A 23,387-nucleotide genomic window follows, 5' to 3' on the forward strand; every position below is an offset into this window, starting at 1 on the left:
CTTATTTATTCAGGTACCTGGATGCTGAATGCCGGCTGAGCCCGATCCTGTCCTCAGTCGATGTTCACAGATACACACATTTAGTGAGGGCCATTAAATAGAAATCAGGAGCAGAAACCCTGAATTTTTTTTTTCTCTCCCTAGCCTTAAGGCACTGAGGCCTCTACTGCCACCCTATTGAAGTCAGTTATCTCAGCACAAACTATCAAATAAAACAAGGGACTTTCCTACCAGTCACTTAAACCACTGATCTATATTTTACCATGCTGATTTTAGTTGTGATTACTCAAAGTTGCATAAATTGGGTAAACCTTTGATTTTTGCTTGGCACCACACATTGGCACAGTTTTACTTTGCAATCAGAAATGCTAGTTTTAGATAAACTGCTCAGCGGTGCTCAAACCTACAAGTTGCCAAGCTAAATATAACATTGGAGCAAGGAGCAGCTCATTCAGCCCCTCGGTCCTGTTCTGCCATTCGACTAGATCGTGGCTGTTTACCTCAACTCAATTTACCTGCCTTTGATCTGTATCCCTTGATAACCTTATCTAATAAAAATTTGTCACTCTCAGCCCTGAAAATTTCAATTGTTCTAGCCTCCACTGCCTTTTGGGGGAGACAATTCCACATTTCGCTACACTTTGGGCTGAATATTATAAGCCCGCTGCCAAAATCAGCGGCGAGCGAAAACAATGGTGTTGTGGAGCTGCTGCGATCTTAAGCGCGGCGGCTCATTTAAATAGCCGGTGCGGGCCAACCCCCCAATCACGTGGCAGGCAATGGCGTCAGCTACCTGTACGCAGGGGCTGACACCATTTTTAAAGGGCTTTGAGCCCTACATTAAATTTAAATATTTAAAGTGCAAGGAAATAAAAATAAAGACATTTCTTCTGCCCCTCTCCCAATAACAATTAAATTAATTACTTGCCCTCTCTCCCCGAAAACACTTACCTTGTGCACCTGACCTTCCCCTCCCCAAGGTTCATAAACTTTAACCTCAAACCCTTCCCAACATCCCCTACACCAATGATGTTACTTTGACCCTATTCACCACCCCCCGCCCCACCCCCACTGCACTGAGAAACTTACCTCCTCCCCACAAGTGTTCTGTCTGGTTTTCCCGGACGGGGATCCAAAGGCGCGGGAGTGCCAGCCAGCGGGCCGAAAATTAGAGCAGGAACTCAGGTGGGGATGTAAGTATAATTAATGCATTCATTTATATTTATTTGAATATGCAAATGGGGGTCCCGTCGCTAGCAGTGTGGGGGGCCACCACGAGGTCTCGTCACCGCCGGCAATATCAGGCCAGGCCCTCCTCATGTCGGGGTGTGTGGTGGCCCTCTCCCAGAGGCATTTCCCCCCACCCCCGCCGCAAAACTCGGCATCGGAGGATGGGGGGGGTCTGTAAAATCCAGCCCTTTGTGTGAAAAGGTGTTTCTTGATGCCACTCCTCAACGGCCTAGCTCTTATTTTAAAATTGTACCTCCTGACACTGGATTCCCCTAACAGAGGAAATAGTTTCTCTGTATCTCCTCTATCAGTTCTTTTTATCATTTTAAACTTCCCAATTTGATCACCCCCTCAACCTTCTAAACTTGAGGAAATACAAGCCCAGTTTATGTAAACCGTCCTCATAATTGAAGCAATATAAAGATAACTGTTTAAACATAAAAAGCTGGAAACAATTAGCAGATCGGTCAGCGTCCGGGGCGAGGACAGACAGCTGTTTCAGAGGCATACCTTGCTTCAAAATTGAAGATAAGTTTGGGACAGGTATATTATTATTAGAATGGTATCCCACTGATCAATGCTAGAGAATGTGCAGTTGTCCTTGGAAAGAAAATCAGCCAGAGTTCTTACTTTTTCTTGCCAATGCCCTTTCTGAAGCATGCATGCAAGTATAGCGAGTGAAGACAGCCTCAAGCTCAGCTGTAGTACCCTGCCTGGATGGATAGCCCTTTTAGACTCTTGGTGGATGCTCTTGCATAATCTCAGGTCCCTGAGGTACTGGAGGGCTTACCATGGAACTGCAACTCAAAGGGAAATCTCAACACCTTTACTGGGAGGAGGAGGATAGGAGAGAAAATTGGTGAGGGGTGTGGGACCTGGATCTTTTTATAAATAAAGGAACTTGCTGTCATAGGGTTGAACTGAAGGCACACATCAGCTCACAGTGGTTCCTGTGCATATGAACTCTGCACTCTGTGGCTGCCTGATTTATGAGTCACTAGACTGCAGTGCACTCGACAGAAGGAAGCCATTTCCATTGGCCTAACTTGAGCTGTATTTCAAACCTGGCCCAGTGAAAACCACATGAGACACTGCAGGCTTTGAATTAACAGCTGGAAAGTTACTAATACTGGCCAGTGTCCCAAATCAGATATTCCGGGGTCAGTTGGCTAGCAGAAGAATTACTGGTGGAAAAATATGAGGAGTAATTGCCTGGCACAGTCTTGCCATCGCGTTTGCCGAAGGGCAGGAACTTTTGGTATTTTTTTCTTCTTGTCAGAAACATTCCAGAATTAAACTAGTCACCAGCTGTCTGAGTTCATCATAGTTAACCGAACTTAAAAAAATCAAATCAAGTAATTGGGATGTCAGTCATTTGTATTAAGAGAAATTACTTTTCTAAAACAACTCTCTGCGTGGAATTAAAACGTATGGGCAGGGGAGGTCCCAGTTTTGATCTCTGGTGTGTGCAAAGTTACCTGATCTAAAAGGCACAGCAGTGTGCAGAATGCTAAAATTACCCTCTGTGCCTGTGGGCTAAGGGAGGACAGAAACACTCAGGATTCCCATTCTGATTGCTGTCAAAGTGTGGGGTCAAATTTTGTGCACCCGATTCCTGAGGATCCTTGGATTCCTGGCCAATTTTCATGTCAGACCTTGTTACAATAATTCCAGCAAGCTGTCCCTGCTGGCAGAGTGCCAGCAAGCAGCTCCCCAACTGGGGGTGGGGGGGGAGGTGCTCAGTGGAGAAGAGTGGGGTGGTGATGGTCAGGACCCAAGTCAAAAATGGGACTTGGAAACAGGGAAAACAGAGATACCAGGAGCAGATGGGAGGATCTTTGCATGCTCTTTCCGGCCCCACAATAGCCAGCACCACTAGCATTTCTAGTCATATTTTTAAATTGCCTGCAGCAGTTCCTTTTAAGGATGTCCAGTCCGCTGCTGGACACTCTGTTCCACTGGGCAGATCACCAAAATTGCTGAGGAGTCCTGCATATGGCACAGAACCACAATTGGTATATGGTAAGGAGGCTTTTGCCTGTTTTGGAGCAGGGCGTTGTTCACTTGTTTCCTGGCTTGCTTTGAAATCATGGCGAGCATCTTGTCGGCAGAAATGGGCCAGTATGTACTCAAAGACGATTTTCTACTTGCTAGCATGATCTTATTGAATGGCGGAGCAGGCTCAAGGGGCCGAGTGGCCTACTCTTGCTCCTGATTCGTATGTTCATGTGTATCACCCTGTACCTGCCTGTAAATGGAAATGAATATTGGCCCTAGTGTGAGTATAAGGATATATGGTATTTGCAATTGCATCAAATTATGACCCGATTTCAGAAACTGTTAATAAAATTGAGGCAGCTTTGAGGGAATAAGTGCTGGAAAAATTTCCATATAGTGCAAAACCTAGAGTAGGCAAGAAACTGTTTTATAATTTATAAACCTTCACTGTGATAAAAACATCAGCACAGAAGACCATGTTGACAAAAGCCCATTCAACCCATGTCTGAGACTGAAAGCCCCAATCATGCAGGTCTCTTCAGCAATATTTGGCTGAGAATAATCCAGTTAGTATGATCTTGAAAGTGCAGATCAGATTTCTGGAGGCCTTACTGGAGCATCACTTTGGGAGAGCTGCAGGCTGGCAAGTGTGAGATATTGAAATCGAATCACTCTCTTCCCATTTCTTGAGCCAGACAGGCCAACCAGTGTCCACTGACAGCAATGGAAATTCCTGAAACTCTAATACTTTATTTATGTTACTGAACCAAAACTTGAGCAAGTTTTTACCATCCTTCTGCCTGTTTATCTGGTAGGGACAATTTCTCCATAAAAAGGAGGGATGAAGTAACTAGACCAAGCATTAAACTAACTGTGCTGCTGATGGCCAAAATGACCATTCTTCAAATGCCAGCTTAGTCCATGTCCATAGGGTACTTAGCAATGGACAATGACACTGCCAAGCCCAAGCCCGTTATCTCTCAACGTCCACAGTGTGCACCTTCCCGCAGGAGTCTCTGTGTAGCTGTTAGAGTGGGGACTCTGGAAGAATCCATCCTCTCCCACACCTGCCTTTGTAACTAAGGACACACTAGAGATCAAACTTGAATCAAAAGTTTGTACATCTCAATGCCATATTAGGCCTTAAGTGTGGCGGGGAAAGGGGAAATTGGTCACTTTGAACAATGTTCTACACACATCCACATAAAGCATGAGGAGGAATTTCTAGCTGCCTGCTTTACATACGAATATACGAACATACGAATTAGGAGCAGGAGTAGGCCACTCAGCTTTGCACCCATAAAATAGACGTTAGGGCTCTGAATTTCGAGTCACAGCCTGGCACATTCTAACTGGACCAGAAGTGCGCTAGACACCATGTTGGTTCAAGGGGCTTTAGTGTTATGCTCCATAAGTATGCCCATTGGGGTACTACGCCAGTTTTAGGTACAAATGGGTAGAGCTTGCACTGCACATGCTCCATCAAGTTCTGCTAGATCCTGAGTTGCCTAACTCACAGTCCTTAAAGGAGTCAACTAGTGGAGGCCATTCAAAAAAGGCCCAAGAAGTTTTCAATTTTTACATTTGTAGGCTCAGGAGAAGCAAGACTGCCAATTTAAAAAAAATATTGCATTCTGTTGCCAGTATGTTCAAGTCCCCCCTCCCTCCCCTGAATTCAGCCAGACCTGACCTGACAGCTGACCAATTTCCAGCTCTTACCAACCAGCACGCTGTGAGGGGGGTGCCTGACCACATCTCTGAGGGAGCATTTAACCTAGGCCAAAATTTGGGTAGTGGGGACAGCATACAGGAGATGCCCCAAAAAATGGATCCTAGAAAGAATGTGTATGTATATAGTATTATACAAAAATAATTTTCAATCTGGCCTGCATATCTTAGTATTGGGATACCGTCTCTTTTTAACTGTTTTCCTGAGAAATGGACTGTTCAAAATGTTTTAATTCAGTGACCTGTAGTTTATCAGAAGTTAGCTTGAGTTCACAGTGAATATCCTTTCTATTTTAACAACATGAAAATGTGCTTTCCAGTGCTATGCTTTGAGAATAATAAAGAAGGGCTCAATTTCATACCTCAGGAGGGAAAGGTAACAGGAGAGAGTAGAGTATTCTGGTTAGTAGATGATCTCCAGTTTCACTGGTCAGCAGCAGACTTTCATTAAACTTCCAGATAAGGAGCTAGCCCGACCAGATTAGATGACCTGTGTAGAATCTCTGGGGTAGAGGAGAACAATCACTCAGTAGGTGGGGGCTCCTACTCTGGGAAGAACAGGGGGTTGTACAGCCGCAGGGATGCTCCGTAATCCAACACGGAAACATATTATAGAGCTGCATAACTGCGAGTAATTAGCTGAGAAAATAAGAATGCTTCAACCATCTCATTTTGTTTACATATTGAACGCCATCGTTTAATTAGACCTTCTTGGGAGAAACTGGTTCACTTCATCTGCGTTGTGAGGTTACATGAAACCCCAGTGTGAGAATGTAACGGAATATGAACTGCTGCAGTTCATTGCATAACTATGTGAACCCCAGTTTTTACATTCACAGTCCTTGCAGATTCATCTCTGCATTTAAGGATTTGTCTTGCAATGTTGGAACAAATGCCCCAAGCATACAATAGTAAGCACGTAGCTCTATTTGAACATTTACTTTTAATCTCTTACTTTCCACACCCCCAAACATTGCTAAGTTCTTGATTTAAAAAAAAATCCATGCTTCCTTGACTTTAGAGGACTTGTAGCAGTTCTAAAGTGACAAATTTGATCCAGATGCAGTAATATACACTGGCCTGCTGTCAAAACACCTCTCCTGGTGACCTTTTGACCTGTGATTGTCATTGCCATGTACCCACCCTGGTTGCTGTTCATAGGCTTGTACTTCCCATCTGAAAAGAATGACCAGAGAAACATAAACAAACTACCCAGTATTTTTGGAATTTCTCTGGCTGTTTTTACAGGCATGGTTTCGTCTGAACTCACAGGAATGATCCACGGGTGAATTTTCAGACCGAGGAATTACATTTTTGTTCTGATTGTCCACTGAACTGGAAAAGAAGCTTAATGCATTGTTTCTGTTGCAATTAATTTTTTTTAAACAGTAGAAATAATAGGAATGTCGGAAATGGGAGTGACTTGTCTGGTATCTGAATTTCCTTTTGAATTAAACATCTTTTGAACATGCACGTTGAGTGGCAATCAGCTCCAGTGTTGAACTGTTGGATTTCAGCTGTGAACCTTACCTGACGTTGGACTCTGCCCTTGGATGGCTGTGGCATTCCTTTGCTGGACTCCTGAACAACTGACAGTCTCATGTTAGTGGAGTGATATTTCACTTCCCTTTCCCCCACCTCCACCACCTCACCAAAATAATGATTAGAAATTGCCAACAAAATATTTATTTTAAATTACCAACAAAATAATCATAAAAAATTATCAACCCATCCTTTGCACAAGAAATTACTGCAAATTTTCAACTAAATTAATGGAAAGCCAACTTTAAAATCCCACAATATTTGCATTGACTTTGAGATCTGTGAGGTTTGTTGCAAATAACTTGTTTTACATGTTCTTATTCCCAGCCTGCTGCACCCCTCTTCAGTATTGTCCTGAAGAGTTTCATTGATGTGGGAGTACAATTTGCACACACCAGCCACTCTCTGGTATCTTGCCTAATGGCCTGGATTATGCGGTGGTAACGACGTTGAAACTGTCAGCGTTTGCTATCATTACTCCTCTGAAACTGGAAGCAAATTCTGGAGTCTGAACATGTGCAGTTTAACGTGGAAATCCAGAAGTTGCTGACAGTGATTCTATGCTTCTCCTTAGGGTGCACTGTTGAAGTCCATAGAACTATGGAAAATTTACGGCACAGAAGGAGGCCATGTGCGCTGGCTGTAAAAACTGGCTGCCCAATCTAATCCCACCTTCTGGCACCTGGTCCGTAGCCTTGTCCCCACAAGTGGCAGCCAATTAGAAATCAGTGAACTGACTATAACTTCCCTCTTTACACTGTAATGTCACTGTTGAAAGCCCCCAAAAAGGTTATGCCTTGTTAATGAGATGTGACTCATTTTTAACATTCATAATTACTGCTGAAGAACCTCTCTGGTCTTGGAAAACTAATTTTATAGTTGTGTAATGCCAATTTTTTCTATTAAGATAAAAAATTCATAGTTTCATAATATAATCATTTTTTAAAAGAGGTTTTTTGAAATTTCAGCTTCTAATGTGTACGTCCTAATCTTTATCTTGCTCTCTGTAAAATTATAAGAAGTGAAGGATATTAAGTACATTTTACTTCCTGGTTTTCTGCCTGTGAGAATTCTTCAGTCTGATTGGCTGCTTACCCTGCTTGATGACATCATTGTTTGCTGGATGTATGGAGATCCCCTTGACTTGGCACCGAATTCAAACCAACATTGGGAAAGGTGAAATCCCCACCACAGCAATCGCTAATTCTCCATGTGCAGTTGCCCTTGAGGTCAGTGGCGATCACTGTTGCTTCACCACTGTCTGCAAAATCTGGGCCAATATGTCATCTGCGAGCCGAAGCAATTAATGTTGGCAGACTTTTTGATCATGAGCAAACATTAAAAGGCAATTCACCTGACATCCACACAGTCCAGTGTGAGTCACTGTATAGTGAGCAGCAGCTGAAACCCTCTCTGATTTCTTTTTCTTATGTAAAAAAAAAATCCCCTCCCTGGTCTAAGGGCAGTAACTTCAATTGTAGTGTCACCCATGCTGACAATCAATGAGCTCAAGGATGACACTAGAATCGAACCTGAAACTTTCCAGTTCTGTATGGCTCAGTTCCACGTGGAGTCGTGTATTTATAAATTGAACATAGGCTGTGTTGCAAATAACTTCACTTTAGTGAGAATTTGGGGAGCATTTTATGCTGTCCCCCATGTTTGGAGGTGGGGAGAGCATATAACCCCACCACCTTCCTGCCTCCACCTAATTAAGTCTAGGGCAGGAAGGCCTGTGAATGGCCTTCCCACCCTGCTGCCAATTGAGGCTCTTAAGTGAGCAATTAGTGTCCAATTAAAGGCCTCATCTCACCACCACCAGAATAAACCCAGCAGTGGGTGGGCCGCATGGGCAGCATGCCAAGCAAGCACTTAGTGGCTGAATGAGGAAGCTGGCATCGAGAAGGAGAAGAACCCGCTCAGAGGCACAAGCCTGCCCTTGCTGTCGACCCGCCCTACACCGCGGCCCCCACTGTGTGAAACCCCTTCCGTCCTGACTTACCTGTGGCCTGGTTCCAGCACCTCGGGTCAATGCCAAACCGGTAGCAGCCACTGCCTCTGCAGTGGCGCTGCTCAATTAAAGAGCTGCCAGCCTCTAATCGGCCAGCAGCTCTCAGCTGGCAAGACTTCAGCCACTGGGGTCCTTGATCCCAGGGAAGGACCACTGCTGTCCACTTAAGTGCCTAATTGGCACTTGATCCAGCAGGCCTTCCCAGAAGAGGCAATGCAGGGCTCTCACTGGCACTTTTGCCAGAGGTCGCAACTCCGTCCCACAGATAAATTCCCAGCCCTTGAGTAGATTTAGCTTGCTCATTTTTTTTTTTGTTTTTAAACATTTTCAAAATTTGATTCCTTATATACTTTAAGATGGAATATTAAGTAACTTAATGGTTTTAACGGACTTAAATTGAAGCTCAATATTTTTATTCCACTCCCTTTTGAGGACTATGGATTCTTCCCCTGTACATAAGCACTGTATCTTAAATGCCATCATTCTTCTTGTGCTCTTACAGCTTTCCATTTAGCAAAGAAATATGCAAGAATTCAAAAATGCAAAACCTCCAACTATTCTTCAAAACATAAACTCTGTGTTTGTCATCCCTGATCATAACTAAATTTGATGTAGCTTCTGATGGACACTGTCAATAGTAAGATTAATTTAAACATCTATTATTTAAGTCTAGTCTCTATTATAAATAACTGGGGAGTGATTACAGGCATATATTTTGATCTCTGGATTCAGCTGCCATTCATAAACCCTTTTTTAGCTTTGCCTTGAAGTTTTGTTCTCCTAGGTTAAATTTGGATTTGATCATGTTCCTCCACCTCCCCCCACTTTGCCCTGTGTCTTTATCTCATGGTCAGAAAGGCTACTGTACTCAAAAGTTTTAAAAACGTGATGACAATTAAGCCAATTTGGATTCAGAGACCTATTTCCTGAGTGTGAGGTATTGAGTATTGCAGAAATATAAGTGGTTTAAGAAAGAAGTCCATGCAAGTCCAGGGCTGAGGAGGAAGGACCCGCACAGTTAGATCAACAACAGGAATAGGCTGGGTTGCTACTCTTAACATGACCCCCACAGAAACTGTTGTGTTGTGTACTAATGGACTGATTTTCTGCTTGTCCAATTACAGTACTTTTATTTGGCAAAGTGGAAATAGATGTCAAAGATGGATATTTCAGGGAGGATAGCTAAGAGTCAGGCTGACTGACCTATTTGTACAAGAAGATTGTGTGGCAGTTGATGACTATCTGTTTTAAGCCTGGAATGATATCTGTTTGTTTAATTCATTCACTTAACTCATTTACGTCAATCTGTGTGAGAGAAGGTCTCAGCTGTAACTTGTAAAAACGAGGTTGTCGTCTAATTAAAATGGTACGATAACAGATCAGTTGGCCTCCTTCTGCCATTAATAGAGAGCAAGAGATTAAATCGCACAGTCTCGACTCACAGACTCCTGTTCAATTTAAAATGTATTTGGAAAAAATTAGTGTACATATTGCATACAGTGTGTAAGGATCTGCACATTGGACTGTGAAGTGGTTACTTTTTGTACAGGGCTGATTAGATCAGTTATCTATATAATATACACATGCACACTTAATTTCACTAACAGCGAAACACATTTTGTTTTAGAGTTACACCCTGGTTAACAGAGAAGCAAAATTCAATTTTAATCTTTACAATGATATAATAGACCACCTCTGTACAGAGCTGCATTTGGGAGCCATCCAAAAAGTGATTTATAAAGGGGGAGGAGACTGCTTTTCAATAGATTCTCTGTTTGTTGAGAAGCCACAAAATGTGTTGTCAAAGCCTATCGTACATCTGGACCTTGAGAGTTTTGCTTTTGCTATGTTAAAGAAAGAACTTGCATTTATATAGCACCTTTCACAACCTCAGAACATGCCAAAGCACTGTACAACCAATTGTATACTTTTGAAGTGTAGTCACTGTTGTAATGTAGGAAATGTGGCAGCCAATTTGCGCACGGCAAACTCCCACAAACAGCGGTGAGATAATAACCAGATGGTTATATTAAATAATTATAGTACCTCACCAAATGAAGCTTGGTTTCAGCAGCCCCATCATATCCACCCCTTGGCCGGGATTTTTTCTTGCCGATGGGGGTCTCGACGAACAGCTAAAGCGCCGGAGAGAGCCGTGCATCGCTTCCTCTGGGGAAGACCTGCCAGATTACGTGCCAATTAGGCACTTAAGTGGACAGTGGCGGGCCTTCTCCAGGATTAAGGACCCTGGCAACAGAAGTCCTACCTGCTGAGAGCAGTGGGCCAATCAGAGACCAGCGATAATTTAACTGAGCAGCGCCACCGCAGAGGCAGTGGCTGTTGCCAGAACTGGACTCACTGAAGGCCCTGGAACCAGGCCACAGGTAAGTCAGGGTAGGAGGGGATTCATGGGATGAGGATCATGGGGGACTGGGGTGTAGGAGGGTTTTAGTGAGCCTCCCTTCCTGATTTTGGGCCCCTTGTTGCCTTTTAACAAGGGACCCCCCCCACCCCAGGACCCACACGGGATTGCTTGTGAGGTTAGTGGCTGTGCTGCTGTGATTACCTGGTGTGTAGCCATTTAGTAGAAATGGACGTCCCCCCCACCCCAATCAGATTGGGGGTGGGGGGGCTGCATCGGCAACCCTGTTAACGGCGTCTCCTGATGTTGTATTGCAGATTCCACCCTTCCCTTCTCCAATAGTATCCACTTGCAGAGTCCCCTCCTTCCCCTGAAACTGTATCCACTTAGAGTTCACTCCTTCCCCCCCAGTAGTATCTACTTCCTAAGTTCCCTCCTTCCCTCATATCTACAGATTGAGCTCAGCGGCAGTGTCCGATGTGAAAAAAAATTCCACAACGCATAACTTACCTAACCTTTGCAGGCACCAATGACTCTCACCTCGGTAGTACCAGTTTATCAAAGATACGAAAGTGAAGGCACGTGGGTGCCACACATCATGGATAAGATTGCGAACGCCTGATAGGATCACGATGAATTAGATACAAATTCATGCAAAATAATATGTAACAGATTTAAATTACGATGCTGTCGCTTTGTGGCAGAGATGCCACCACAAAACGTCGCTGCCTCCGAGAAAATCATAAACCGGCATTACGGCGTTGCATTCTGTGGCAGACGACTTCACGTTGATTATCCGGCACCACTCCCATCTCCCCACCCCCCCATCACCAAAGAACCCACCTTCTAATGGAACACAAAATCCAGCCCGGGTGGCTCTTTATATTTTGACCGGCCCAGGCACGATGGGTCAAGTGACCTCTTGCTGTGCTGTAGACTTTCTATGATTCTGTGAAACAACGCAGGCCGCTGCCAGCCACCGCACCCCCAATGCCAACCTTGAACCTCCTCCCCAATTGGTAAATCTTTTACTTTTGCGAGGTGACCATTTAAATCCGCCGCAGTGCATTGTCCAATATTTTTACAGATTAAAAGAAAAAATAGCTGATGCTGAGAATACATAGCAGGACCAGTCACATCTGAAAGTAAAAGATGGCAATATTTCAGATAGAATTCTTTTTCAAAGTCTCAGCTGAAATGCTAGCCCTTCCTTTTCTTTTCATTTGTTGTCTAGCCAATTTACGCTATCGCATTCTCTGTTTTAATTGTTTTGTAATTTGTGTTCTGTTTACCAATCCATTTGTTGAAATTTTCTATATAGGTCTAAGGAGCTAAAGAGTGGTGATGTTTTTTATTGATGGTTTTCAGACCTGATCTCTGATCTTTTGGTGCAGCTCCAAGCATTACTCCAAATATGGACCAAACTAGCACCTAGAGAAGCATTAGAATTGCTGGACTTCAACTATCCAGACCAATATGTGCGAGAATATGCTGTGGGATGCTTGAAAGAAATGAGGTTTGTTTGATGCTGTATCTGCAGATATTGTTATGTAGATATTGTTGTAAAAAAAGTTTTAAAAAATCAAAATTATGTTACATTTGAGTTATATTGACAGGGCACCAGTAGTAGTTCTTTTATTTGTACACTATTTTTGAGGTTAACACTTGCTTTAAATTAATTTTTAACTTGCTGTTTGATCGATTTTAAGCAGACATGGATGTAGAGAGGGGTTATGGACAAAGTGTCAATATGGTGTCTCATGAAGCTGTTGGATTGTCTTAATATCCTTAGGGAAGAAACCTGCTGTCCTTACCTGGTCTGGTCTGTATGTTACTCCAGTCCCACACCTATGCGTTTGACCCTTAATTGCACTCTGAAGTGGACTAGCAAAGCGCTCAATTGAATCAAACCGCAGCAAAAACTGAAAGAACAACCACCACTTTCTCAGTGTTACCAGAGTTGGGCAATAAATGTGAGCCTTGCCAGCGACATACTTTGAAATTGAAAAATAAACTGTCCACCTGCAGTATTTGGGGAGGTGGTGCAGAAACATTCTTAATGTTGTCAGATACAGCAGGTCCACTGCTATGATCCTGAACACAGACAGAGTGTGTTTCTTAAATCATGTACATGGGATTGCACGTTGAGGCTATTTTCAATCATACTTGGCTGGGAGGTGGCTTAAGGCCGCAGTTCGGCTAGTGTGCCAGTCTGAGCACAACATCTATAAGTGGGCAGTGCATCCTGCAAAACCTGCAGGTTGCAGTTTTTACTCGGCCCGCCAAGATAGAGTTCTGGGGATTCATCTTTTCATACATGCCACAAAGCTTTGCTCCTCAAACAGCCTTTTTATAGCATTGGGGAGGATGCACATGGTTGTGTCCACTTTCTGACATATACAAAGTGTTAAGGCGATCTAATGGATTCACACCAGAATGGACTTATGTTATACCGTTGCTAAGTCAAAGTGGGGTGAAAAAACTGTCCAGTAAGTTTGGTTTAATGCCCGTGAGATTCAGATCAGGATCTGACTCCCAAGTTATACCGTTATTTTCCCATTGATACGCACCCAAAGAAGCTTCATACCAGTGAGAAATAGGTGCAGCCTGAGTTTAACACCCTGGTAATACAAAACACACATAATACATTGTTTTTGAGGTTGTAATTAATTTTTAAATCTTATCTATCTTCAAAAAAATCATATTGAAACAACATTAGGGATTTGAAGAATTAAAACCAGGAAGCATCTGGACTAAATGAAAAATATGAGCACTTGAACAAACGTTTTAATTTAAACTGCCAATGTGTTTTCTCTGCCAGCGATGAAGAACTTTCTCAATATCTCCTACAGCTGGTTCAAGTCCTGAAATATGAGCCGTACTTTGACTGTGCCCTTTCCAGATTTCTTTTGGAGCGAGCGCAAGCCAACAGAAGGATAGGTCACTTCTTGTTTTGGCATCTCAGGCAAGTTGGATCAAAGGAATTGCATATATACTTGAAACTCGACAAATGCTAATGACCTGTGTCTTAATTTTATATCTAAACCATGAACACAGCATGTGATTTGTTGAGACACATGAGTCATCACTCAGAAACCAACATTTTCAATGTGCCTCTTTGGCTTTTCAAGCACAATTGCAGTACTCGAGCTGCAAATTACACAACATATGGTTAGTGTAGAAATCTGTAGGAAAATGTGTTGCACTAAAATACGTTGACCTAACTTTGAACATTTAGCCTACTTTTTTTTAAACGTTGCCATAATGGTTTAATTGCCTTTTGAGTAGATGGTAGATACCAGACTGTAGCATTGGGGTCATGTGCTAGCCTCTCACCACTGATAATCCAGCCCACATGTAGCCCAACTAACTTGGTCCTATTTGCACTTATTTCCCATTTGCTGGCTTTTCCTGTTTGGATTTTATGGATCAGGAGGTTTGTAAAGAGTTGTTATTCGTCCTGTTGCCCTCGTGGTCAATAAATTATAAATCAAAACATACAGATCTGTTTGCATCAGCAATTTAAGATCTATGTAAATTAGTGGGAGCATGGCTTCAAGCTTTATATAGGGTCCCAAAGGTTCCATGGTATAGACCTACGCAGTGCATGAAGACAAAAAGCTTAGGTACCCCTGCTATATGTTAAACAGTGCTATTGGAAACACAAGCAAACTCAAATTGTCATTTTTAACTCTAGCATCATCAATACTCTTATTCTAAGTAGCTACCCTCTTTATCTTTGTTTTAACATGCAGGAACACCTTTGTCATTCTTAATTAACCAAAAGTAAAATGAGCCCTTCCTGTTATTGGAGTTTATTCTCCTCTTCCTGACAAAGAACCGTAGGAAGAGAGCTGAAAAGGCACTCATTTTCCCAAACCCCACATAGATTGTTAATTCTATATCAATTGAGTGCCAATTGTATTCAAGTAGTGGGTATTAATAGGGGACTCACCTGTGCTCATATAAATAAGGGTAGGCTGAAAGAGCACAGCATATAATTTTTGTCTCTGTAAATAAAAGCTTGTAAGTGGCTAAAGACTAGGCTCCAGTCTTCTATACTTCCCCACCTGATTATTTGAGTTTTGACCTAGATGTTTCTTCTGAATTATTAATTATTACATTGTGTGGTTGAAGCCAGTTTTGCTGCATATGGTTCAGTGTGGAAACTTCTGAGATATTGTCGTGGAAAAGTATAAAATATGTGCCTGGGAGGGATGGAGAGAATTTCGGGCAAAGGGCAGAGGAAGTTGAAGGAAAAGAATGGAACAATTCCTAACTTGCTATTTAATAAATAGCTAACTATATAAATAATGAGAATATTGTGGGTTCATGTTCAGAGCTTCCAAAATCTGCCTTTTTTATTGGATTGTAGGGTTTCCTCAGGCTGTGTTTAATGTGCTCACATGCTATATTGACTGACAAAAGCATTTCATGAAAAAGACTGTCTCTGCGCCCAAGTGGAGCAAAATTGTGAAAATGTTCGTTATGAATAGGTTTCAATGTCACTATATAGTTAGTGAATGGAGGAAATCTTCCCTCACTCTGATTTGTAGAAGAGGTCTGGGCTCATTATAATTTAAAGGGTCAATAGTGAACTATACTGTATTGCTTGAAATGGGATGTGGCCTAAGCACATGTGACCCTAAAGTGAATGCTGATGTGTCCTGTTTTTAACGTGCACCTTCCTGTTACATCCAGGTCTGAAATGCATCTACCTGCCACTTCACTGCAGTTTGGGCTGATCCTGGAGTCATACTGTCGAGGAAGTATCACACATATCAAAGAGCTTTCCAAGCAGGTAATTACAGGCTTTGTTTTTAAATTCAATCTCTACTGAATGAGTATTTCTGACAACGATTGGGCATCAGGTTCAGCGGTTCTGCCTTTGAAAACACATGTTTGGAATCAAAGGTTTGTAAATGTTGGTGCACCAGAGGGAATGATGTTTTAGGAGGTTAAAACTAAGGGACTCATTCATGTAGGTGGGAAGGAGGAGGGGTTGGATGGGGATGTGTGCCCCTTAGCCTGCACCCATCACCACCCCTCCCCCACTAAAGTGCTTCTTCCATAGTTATGTACACATCCCACAAAACAAATGGATGGAATCACCATCACTCAAGCTTCACAAGCCTCAAAAAGCCAAATAACTACCTACCATATCCTGAAATTGTCTCTATTATTCTTCATCGCCCACTACTGTTTATTTCTGCTACCCATATCCTATCCCCCTCATCCATCTTCGCTGTCGTCCCTGACCTACATTGCTTTCAGTTTCCCTAAAGCCTTCCATTTAAAAATCCCATCCTCCCTTCCATTTAAAAATCTCCTCATGGCCTTTCCCCTCCCTACTTTGTGGTCTCCTCCAGCCCTACAATTTCTCCCCTGACTCTGGTCTCTTGCACAGCTACTCCCTCTCACTTTACCCCATCATTGGGGACCCAGACATCAGTTGTCAGCACCTATGGTCTGGAATTCTCTCCTTAAAACGTTCTTCCTTTCCACCTCCCTCTCCTCTTTTGAAACCCCCTTTAAAATCCATCTATGACCAACCTCTCGATTATCACTCCGGATATCTCATTTTTTCCGTTTATTGTCCATTTTTGTCTGATTACATTTCTAATAAGTGCCCTGAGACTATTTTCTACTTAAAAGGTGCTATATAAATGCAAGTTATTTGTTGTTGTTGCATTGCATTGCTTCTGGACAGTCAGCAGTTTCTTTAATTTGAGAAAACTCAGTAGTAAATACATTGAAACGAGACCCCGTGAAAGAAAAATGCAAATTCAAAAATATTGACTGCACACTTACTTCACAACCTGCAGATGCCAGCTCAGCATCAGAATTATCAGATTCTTCTCCTTATTTGTATAATTAGGCTGCCATGTGGGCTGGATTTACATTTGTTCAGAAAAGTGATCTCTTTTCCGCTGCCCAGTCTATTTTTTAAACATTTTTATAACCTTTAATTGAGGGAATCTTTTGCTGTATTAAGAATATCCTTTTTTGACTCCATGTCGACTGCTTTGTAGAGCTGTGTTATGAAATTATATTGTAATCTAAGAAGGGAAGCACATTATTAATAGCAAACAGTAACCTGAACTCTGGTTTGTATAAGCTCCATTTTATTCACTTCAACGAATGTTTGAACTTGACTGAAAACATTGGGCAGAATTTGTACCTGCTGGGCTGGCAGCAGGTTAGGAACTTGAAAATTTGTGGAGTGGCCTTTGCCTTGGCTTTTTAACTCAACCACAGCATTTTTAACTCAACCACTGCTTCTGGGTTTCCTGACCAATCCGAGTGTGGGCGTGATACTGTCCTACACCTGCCAGTTTAAAGGGACCCTGGTAGGGATCAGAATAGTTGCATTGAATATCTATGAGTAAAGAGAGAACAAATATAATTGAGGCACAACACTGGAAGGCTGCCTGCAACCACCCCCATTCTCTGAAGCATTGGTGGAGGTGTGATGTGGGCTGTGATGGCCAAAGGGAAATATTGTTTGTAGTGGCTGGGAGAAGAGGTCAGCCTCTGAAACAAAGCAGACATGGCTCAAAGTCATTGAGGATGCCAGCAGCAGGAATGGAATGCCTTGCAGTTAGATACTGTGCTAAAAGAGGTTCAATTACATCATCAGGGAAGAAAAGCTGGGTGGTCATCCCAATTTCAAGTGCCAGCCCCCACACTCGGAGCTTTCTCCTGCACGGCACTCCTCAGAATAACATACTTTGCACCTCCACCATTTCCTCTCTCTTGAGGCACTTCCTCACATCCCCAACTGAACAGCCAACACTCTCACTCACCCATATAGTACATTACACTCACTGACACTGCTGTGGAGTCACTGTAACTGAAATATGACCATCTGCACAAAGATGAATTTGAACCCTTTCACCTTGTCAGGTCTTCGTGCGTGACACAGGAGCTGGAGTGGGAGGAGGCCTAGGGGTCCTCAGTGGAGGTTGCTCACTCTAAGCACCATCACACAAGTCATGTGCACCCTCCACCAGCTCAGACACACACACCTCGTTGGGGACTCCAAGGCAGTTAGCTAGGTTGTCATGTGGTGAGGTGCACATCACAAGTAAGCAGAAGCAGGTGTTGGAGACTAAGACAGAGTTGGAGAGTCCCTGTTGGAGGGCACAGGGCACTTGGCTAGCTCGGCTCAGCTGGACACAGATACCGAGCCTCATGGGTTATCCGCTAAGAGGACAATTCTGGAACTGCACTGAAAATGTGTGAGGTTCTGTCAGCATTTCGAGAGGCATTGTGCACAATTCAAGAAAGATTGGAGGAGTCCATCTGTAGTCTGAGTGTTATGATGTCTTAAGCCTTTATGCTGATATTCACCTCCATAGAAAGAGTGGCCACCTGCTTGGAGCATTAGATGGGGCAGGCAACTGAGTGCATTCTGGCCCTCACCAATGGCCTGCACGCTCTGATTGCCAACTTAACTAGGATGGAGGAAAACTTCACCTTGGCCATTCAGTGCCTCTCTGGAGTGCAACAAAGTGTTCTCCAGCTCTTGGTTAGGAGAGAAGTGCAGGTGGACCATGAGAGGGAAGATGGAGAAAGGGGACATGGAAGTGAGAGCTCAAGGCACTTCAACTTCTCATCCCTTAGTCACCACCCTAAGCCCACCAGACAGAGCCCCACATGCTGCCTTCAGTCCCAATGAACAAGTCCGTCCTTGCATTCCTGCAGGTGGGCAGTCTTTGGCAGGACCCTCATATGCCCTAAAACCCACAGTGGGCGTCTCAGCTGTCAGAGCAGAAGAATGTGCAGCCTTCCTTTTAACTCTGCTGAAGCCACAGGGGTGGCATCATGTTCGAAGTAATAGGAAAAGGACAAGGAAGACTTTTTAATTCCACAAGGGGGATCACTTGGGTGTTTATAACAATGTCACTGTGCTAATATTTTTTAAAATGTTAATGAAGCATAAACTTTATTTCAAGTTTCCATTTTACATTCATCGCCATTACTGCCTCTCGCTTGTCAAATGGCCATTAGCCTTAAGGACAATGGTATAACGGGAATGGAAGATGAGCAAAGGATGTGAATGAATCGGAAGGATTATTGACTGTGGGAATATTTTATGTTGGTTGGGGTACAGAGGGGATGGGCACAGAGCTCCAGCTCAAAGGAGGCGATACCCGCTGCACAGAGTATTGGTGTGCCATTAGGCTTCACACACTCGGGTTATCTGAACAAACAGTAAGAGCTTCTACGGGTATATAAAAAGGAAGAGAGTAGTTAAAGTAAGTGTGAGACCTTAGAGGATGATACTGGAGAATTAATAACAGGTAACAGGAAAATGGCAGATAATTAAACCAATATTTTGTAGCAGTCTTCATGGACACTATAAACATCCCAACAATAATAGACGAGCAAGGTGTAAATGGGAGGGAGGAACTTGTAACAATCTCTATCATGAGGGAAAAGGTACTGGACAAACTGATGGGACTAAAGGCAGACAAGTCGCCAGGATCTGATGGCCTGCATCCAAGCGTTTTAAAAGAAATGGCTGCAGAGATAGTGGAGGCATTGGTCATAATAGACCAAAACTCACTGGATTCCGGTAGGGTACCAGCGGATTGGAAAACCGCTAATGCAACGCCCATTTCAAGAAAGGAGGGAAACAGAAAGCAGGAAAATATAGACCAGTTAGCTTAACATCTGTCATTGGGAAAATGCTAGAGACCATTATGAAGGAAGAAATAGCAGGACATTAAGAAAAACGTAATGCAATCAAACAGCATTAACATGGTTTTATGAAAGGGAAATCAATGTTTGACAAATTTGTTAGAGGTCTTTGAGGAGAGTGGATAAAGGGGAACCGGTAGATGTAGTGTATTTGGATTTTCAGAAGGCGTTCGATGAGGTGCCACATAAAAGGTTACTGCACAAAATAAGAGCTCAGGGTATAGGGGGTAATGTGTTGGCGTGGATTGAAGATTGGCTAACACGCAGAAGGCAGAGAGTTAGGATCAGTGGGTCTTTTTCAGATTGGAAAGCCGTAACTAGTGGGGTGCCACAAGGATCGGTCCTTGGGCCTCAACTATTTACTATCTATATTAATGACTTAGAGGAAGGGACAGAGTGTAGTGTATCCAAATTTGCTGATGATACAAAAACAGGTGGGAAGGCATGTTGTGATGAGGACACAAAGAATCTGCAAAGGGATATAGATAGGTTAAGTGAGTGGGCAAAAATTTGGCAGATGGTGTTCAATGTGGGAAAGTGTAAGGTCATCCACATTGGTAGGAAGAATAAAAAGGTAGATTATTATTTAGATGGAGAAAGACTACAAAATACTGCAGTACAGAGGGATCTGGGTGTTCTTGTGCATGAAACACAAAAGGTTAGTATGCAGGTGCAGCAAGTAATTAGGAAGGCAAATGGAATTTTGGCTTTTATTGCTAGGGGGTTAGAGTTTAAAAATAGTGAAGTCTTGTACAGGGTGTTGGAGTACTGCGTGCAATTTTGGTCCCCGTATTTCAGAAAGGATATACTAGCATTGGAGGCAGTTCAGTAAAGGTTCACTGGGCTGATTCCTGGGATGAAGGGGTTGTCTTATCAAGAATGGCTAAACAAGTTAGGCCTTTATTCATTGGAGTTTAGAAGAATGTGAGGTGATCTTATTGAAACATATAAGATTTTAAGGGGGCTGGACAGGGTAGATGTTGAGAATATGTTTCCACTAGTGGGGGAATCTCAAGCTAGGGGACATAGTTACAGAATAAGGGGGCACACATTTAAAACTGAAATGCGAAGGAATTTCTTCTCTCGGAGGGTGGTGAATCTCTGGAATTCTCTACCTCAGAGAATTGTGGAGGCTAGGTCACTAAATGTACTTAAGGAGGAGGTAGATAGATTTTTGAAATCTCAGGGAGTCGAGGGTTAGGCGGAGCAGGCCCGAAAGAGGAGCTGAGGCCTAGGACAGGTCAGTCATGATCTTATTGAATGGTGGGGCAGGCTTGAGGGGCTGAATGGCCTACTCCTGCTCCTATTTCTTATGTTCTTAACTGTGCCTGAATGAGTCCCTCGGGGGTTTCTCTGACAGCTAGGTGAGCAGCTGCAGGGAGACTGGCCACATCAAGCTCCTTCTCCTCTTGCTCTTCTTCCCTGTTCTTTTTTCCTCTTCCTCCAAGGATGCAGAGCAGTCCTCATCATCCTCCTGCAGCTCCAGTCCTCTCTGCTGTGTAATGTTGTGCCTGGTACAGCAGATCTCTAACATTCTGGAAACCCTTGTTCTATTCCAGAAAGAAGTGGTGAAGGATAGAATTGGAGCCAATCTTTATACACTCCTGTAAACTTTTTTTATTTGCAGAGATGCACATTGCAAAATATGTACCTCCTAACCCAACAACCACAGTTTCAGAGTCTTCCTATTTATAGGAGCACAAATAAATCCCCAGTTAATGCCAAATAATGCCTCAGTTGGCAGCGGGGCTGGAAGACTGTTCACAGGCCTTCCCGCCCGGGACTTAATTTGGGTGGAGGCGGGAAGGTGGCGGGGACCCCACCCCATCCACCATCCCACTCTATTAAATACTCTCCCCGCCTCCAAACCCGACATGGCGGGGTGAGCGTAAAATCCCCTCCACCATCCCCCACCCCCCACCCAACCCCCCCCCCCCGAGATCATTCATGCCCATCTCATATTTTGGGGTTTATTAAGACCGTTTTTGCATAAAAATGATTTGGGGTGGAAAAAATTACTTTTAAACACACGGTGTTCAGTTCCACTTAAAAAAAAAAGAAAGTTGAAAAATAGGTGGTTAGTTGCCAATGAGCTCGCTTTAATGCCATTTGCCTATAGATCTTTTAAAAAGTAATTATTAGCCTGTTTCTGCAATTGAAAAGCAGCTCATATTCATTCTTGGAAAGTTGATACCTCGAAATTCAGTGACACCCCACCGATGTTTCAGGCACCTAAGCCTCCAGTGTGGTGGGCTGGAAGTGCGCACACATTTTGAGTTGGAAGTGTGGAATTGGTGTGGGCAAAGATATGATTTTTTTCAAGAGTCTGCACCTGAGACAGGCATTAGGCCTCTTATTTACATGTGTAAAGGGCAAACATACAATTAACTGCTGGTAGATTTTATTTTAAGCTGGCACATACTGTAAGGGACCCCCAGATCTGTCCAGGCACCTGAGTCATATCTTCAACAACCCAATGGCTTGCTCTAATGCTCATGTGGCTCTGATTGTGCCTTTCCTGTGCATCAGTGATAGGGCTTCTCTTGTGTGTTACAGCCACTTCTTCACAGGGTAGCCCTTGTCGCCAAGGAGCCACCCTGTAAATCTGCTTGGCATTGCAAAGACCTGTGGGAGATGTCACTGGCTCATCATGAAGGCATTATGGCAGCTTCCAGGATATCTGGCCCTGTGGAAATCCAGCCATCGCAGCAAATCTGCAGCCTCTTTCATTCTGACTGGCCTCATCAGAGTCAAAGTGGACGTATCTAGCATCCCTGCAAATATGGCATCAGTCACTTGGCAGATGCACTTCTGGCCAGCAGATTGTAAAATGCTGCAGATGCTATCAGCAGATCCCTGGAGGGAGCCAGAGGTGAACAAATTCAGGGCTGTAGTGACCTTGACGGCATCTGGCAATGTATGCCCACCTGGTCCAATTGGTCTTGTTCCAGGAGGTTGCAGATGTCAGCAATGACCTGCTGCGTGAGCCTGAGCCTCCTGAGATACTGTTCAGCCATGTCGAGAAAGCTGATCTTCTGTCTGTGTACCCTGTGCTGTGGGTATCGCATCCTTCGAGCTGGAGTTCTGTGTCCATCCCCTCTGTACTGTGGAGTGTTAAGTGTCTGAGGAGAAGGCAGCTTCTCCTAGTGTTGCTCCTGCTGTTCCTCATCAGAGGTCCAAGGTAGAGCTGCATAAGTTGCTCCAATACTGTAGTAAAGGCTGACAGCTGGGAAGTACAGCTCAAGGTAAGATTAGTCCAAGATAGCAAAAATGAACTCTCAAGATGTTGGAAATCACCTCTAAAGTAGTGAAGTAAGTCTTGTGAGCAAAAGCCTTTCATCTAGGTAAGGACGTGGCTATGCTATTCCAGTATTTAAATGTTTTCCAGCCTATCAGTTTCACAGGCCTGTCAATCCCCAATGTGCTCTTGTCTTGTTGACCCTGGAGCATTTCAGAGAGTTTGGGAAACCTGTGTGCCTGCAGTTAAAGCCAGAATGCAGAGTAAGCTCCTACAGCAGGATTGTGGAAAATTGCATCCTTTTTTGGGGGAGGGGGAATGTTGACTCATATTTTTCCTAATTACAGTGGCCGTGATGGGATGATACTACAGTGGGTGCAAAAGTTATATTTTGATAGTTTTGAGTAATCTGTAACAGCCTCATTACGTTTCAGTGCCTCAACAGTTTAAGTTCATATTTCAAAGTTTGAAGAATACAACTTTTTTTACTGCTTTCCATAATATCTATGAAGGTAGTGAATGTGATGGGATGATACAGTGGGTGCAAAGGTTATATTTTTGATAGTTTTGAG

General features: G+C 43.4%; 1 protein-coding gene across 4 annotated transcripts in view; it reads left to right on the forward strand.

The window, feature by feature from the left end:
* The window catches only part of pik3cb (phosphatidylinositol-4,5-bisphosphate 3-kinase, catalytic subunit beta), a 219,792-nt gene that overhangs the window by 149,210 nt on the left and 47,195 nt on the right, over window positions 1-23,387 (forward strand). For all 4 annotated transcript variants that reach the window (XM_068042109.1, XM_068042108.1, XM_068042112.1 and 1 more), the window contains 3 exons: window positions 12,266-12,387; window positions 13,693-13,836; window positions 15,573-15,672. In XM_068042109.1, the coding sequence (XP_067898210.1) occupies window positions 12,266-12,387; window positions 13,693-13,836; window positions 15,573-15,672 (366 nt within the window). The remainder of the gene's footprint in view (window positions 1-12,265; window positions 12,388-13,692; window positions 13,837-15,572; window positions 15,673-23,387) is intronic.

The sequence above is a fragment of the Heterodontus francisci genome, chromosome 11 (genome assembly GCF_036365525.1).
Source record: "Heterodontus francisci isolate sHetFra1 chromosome 11, sHetFra1.hap1, whole genome shotgun sequence".
NCBI classification, from domain to species: Eukaryota; Metazoa; Chordata; class Chondrichthyes; order Heterodontiformes; family Heterodontidae; genus Heterodontus; species Heterodontus francisci.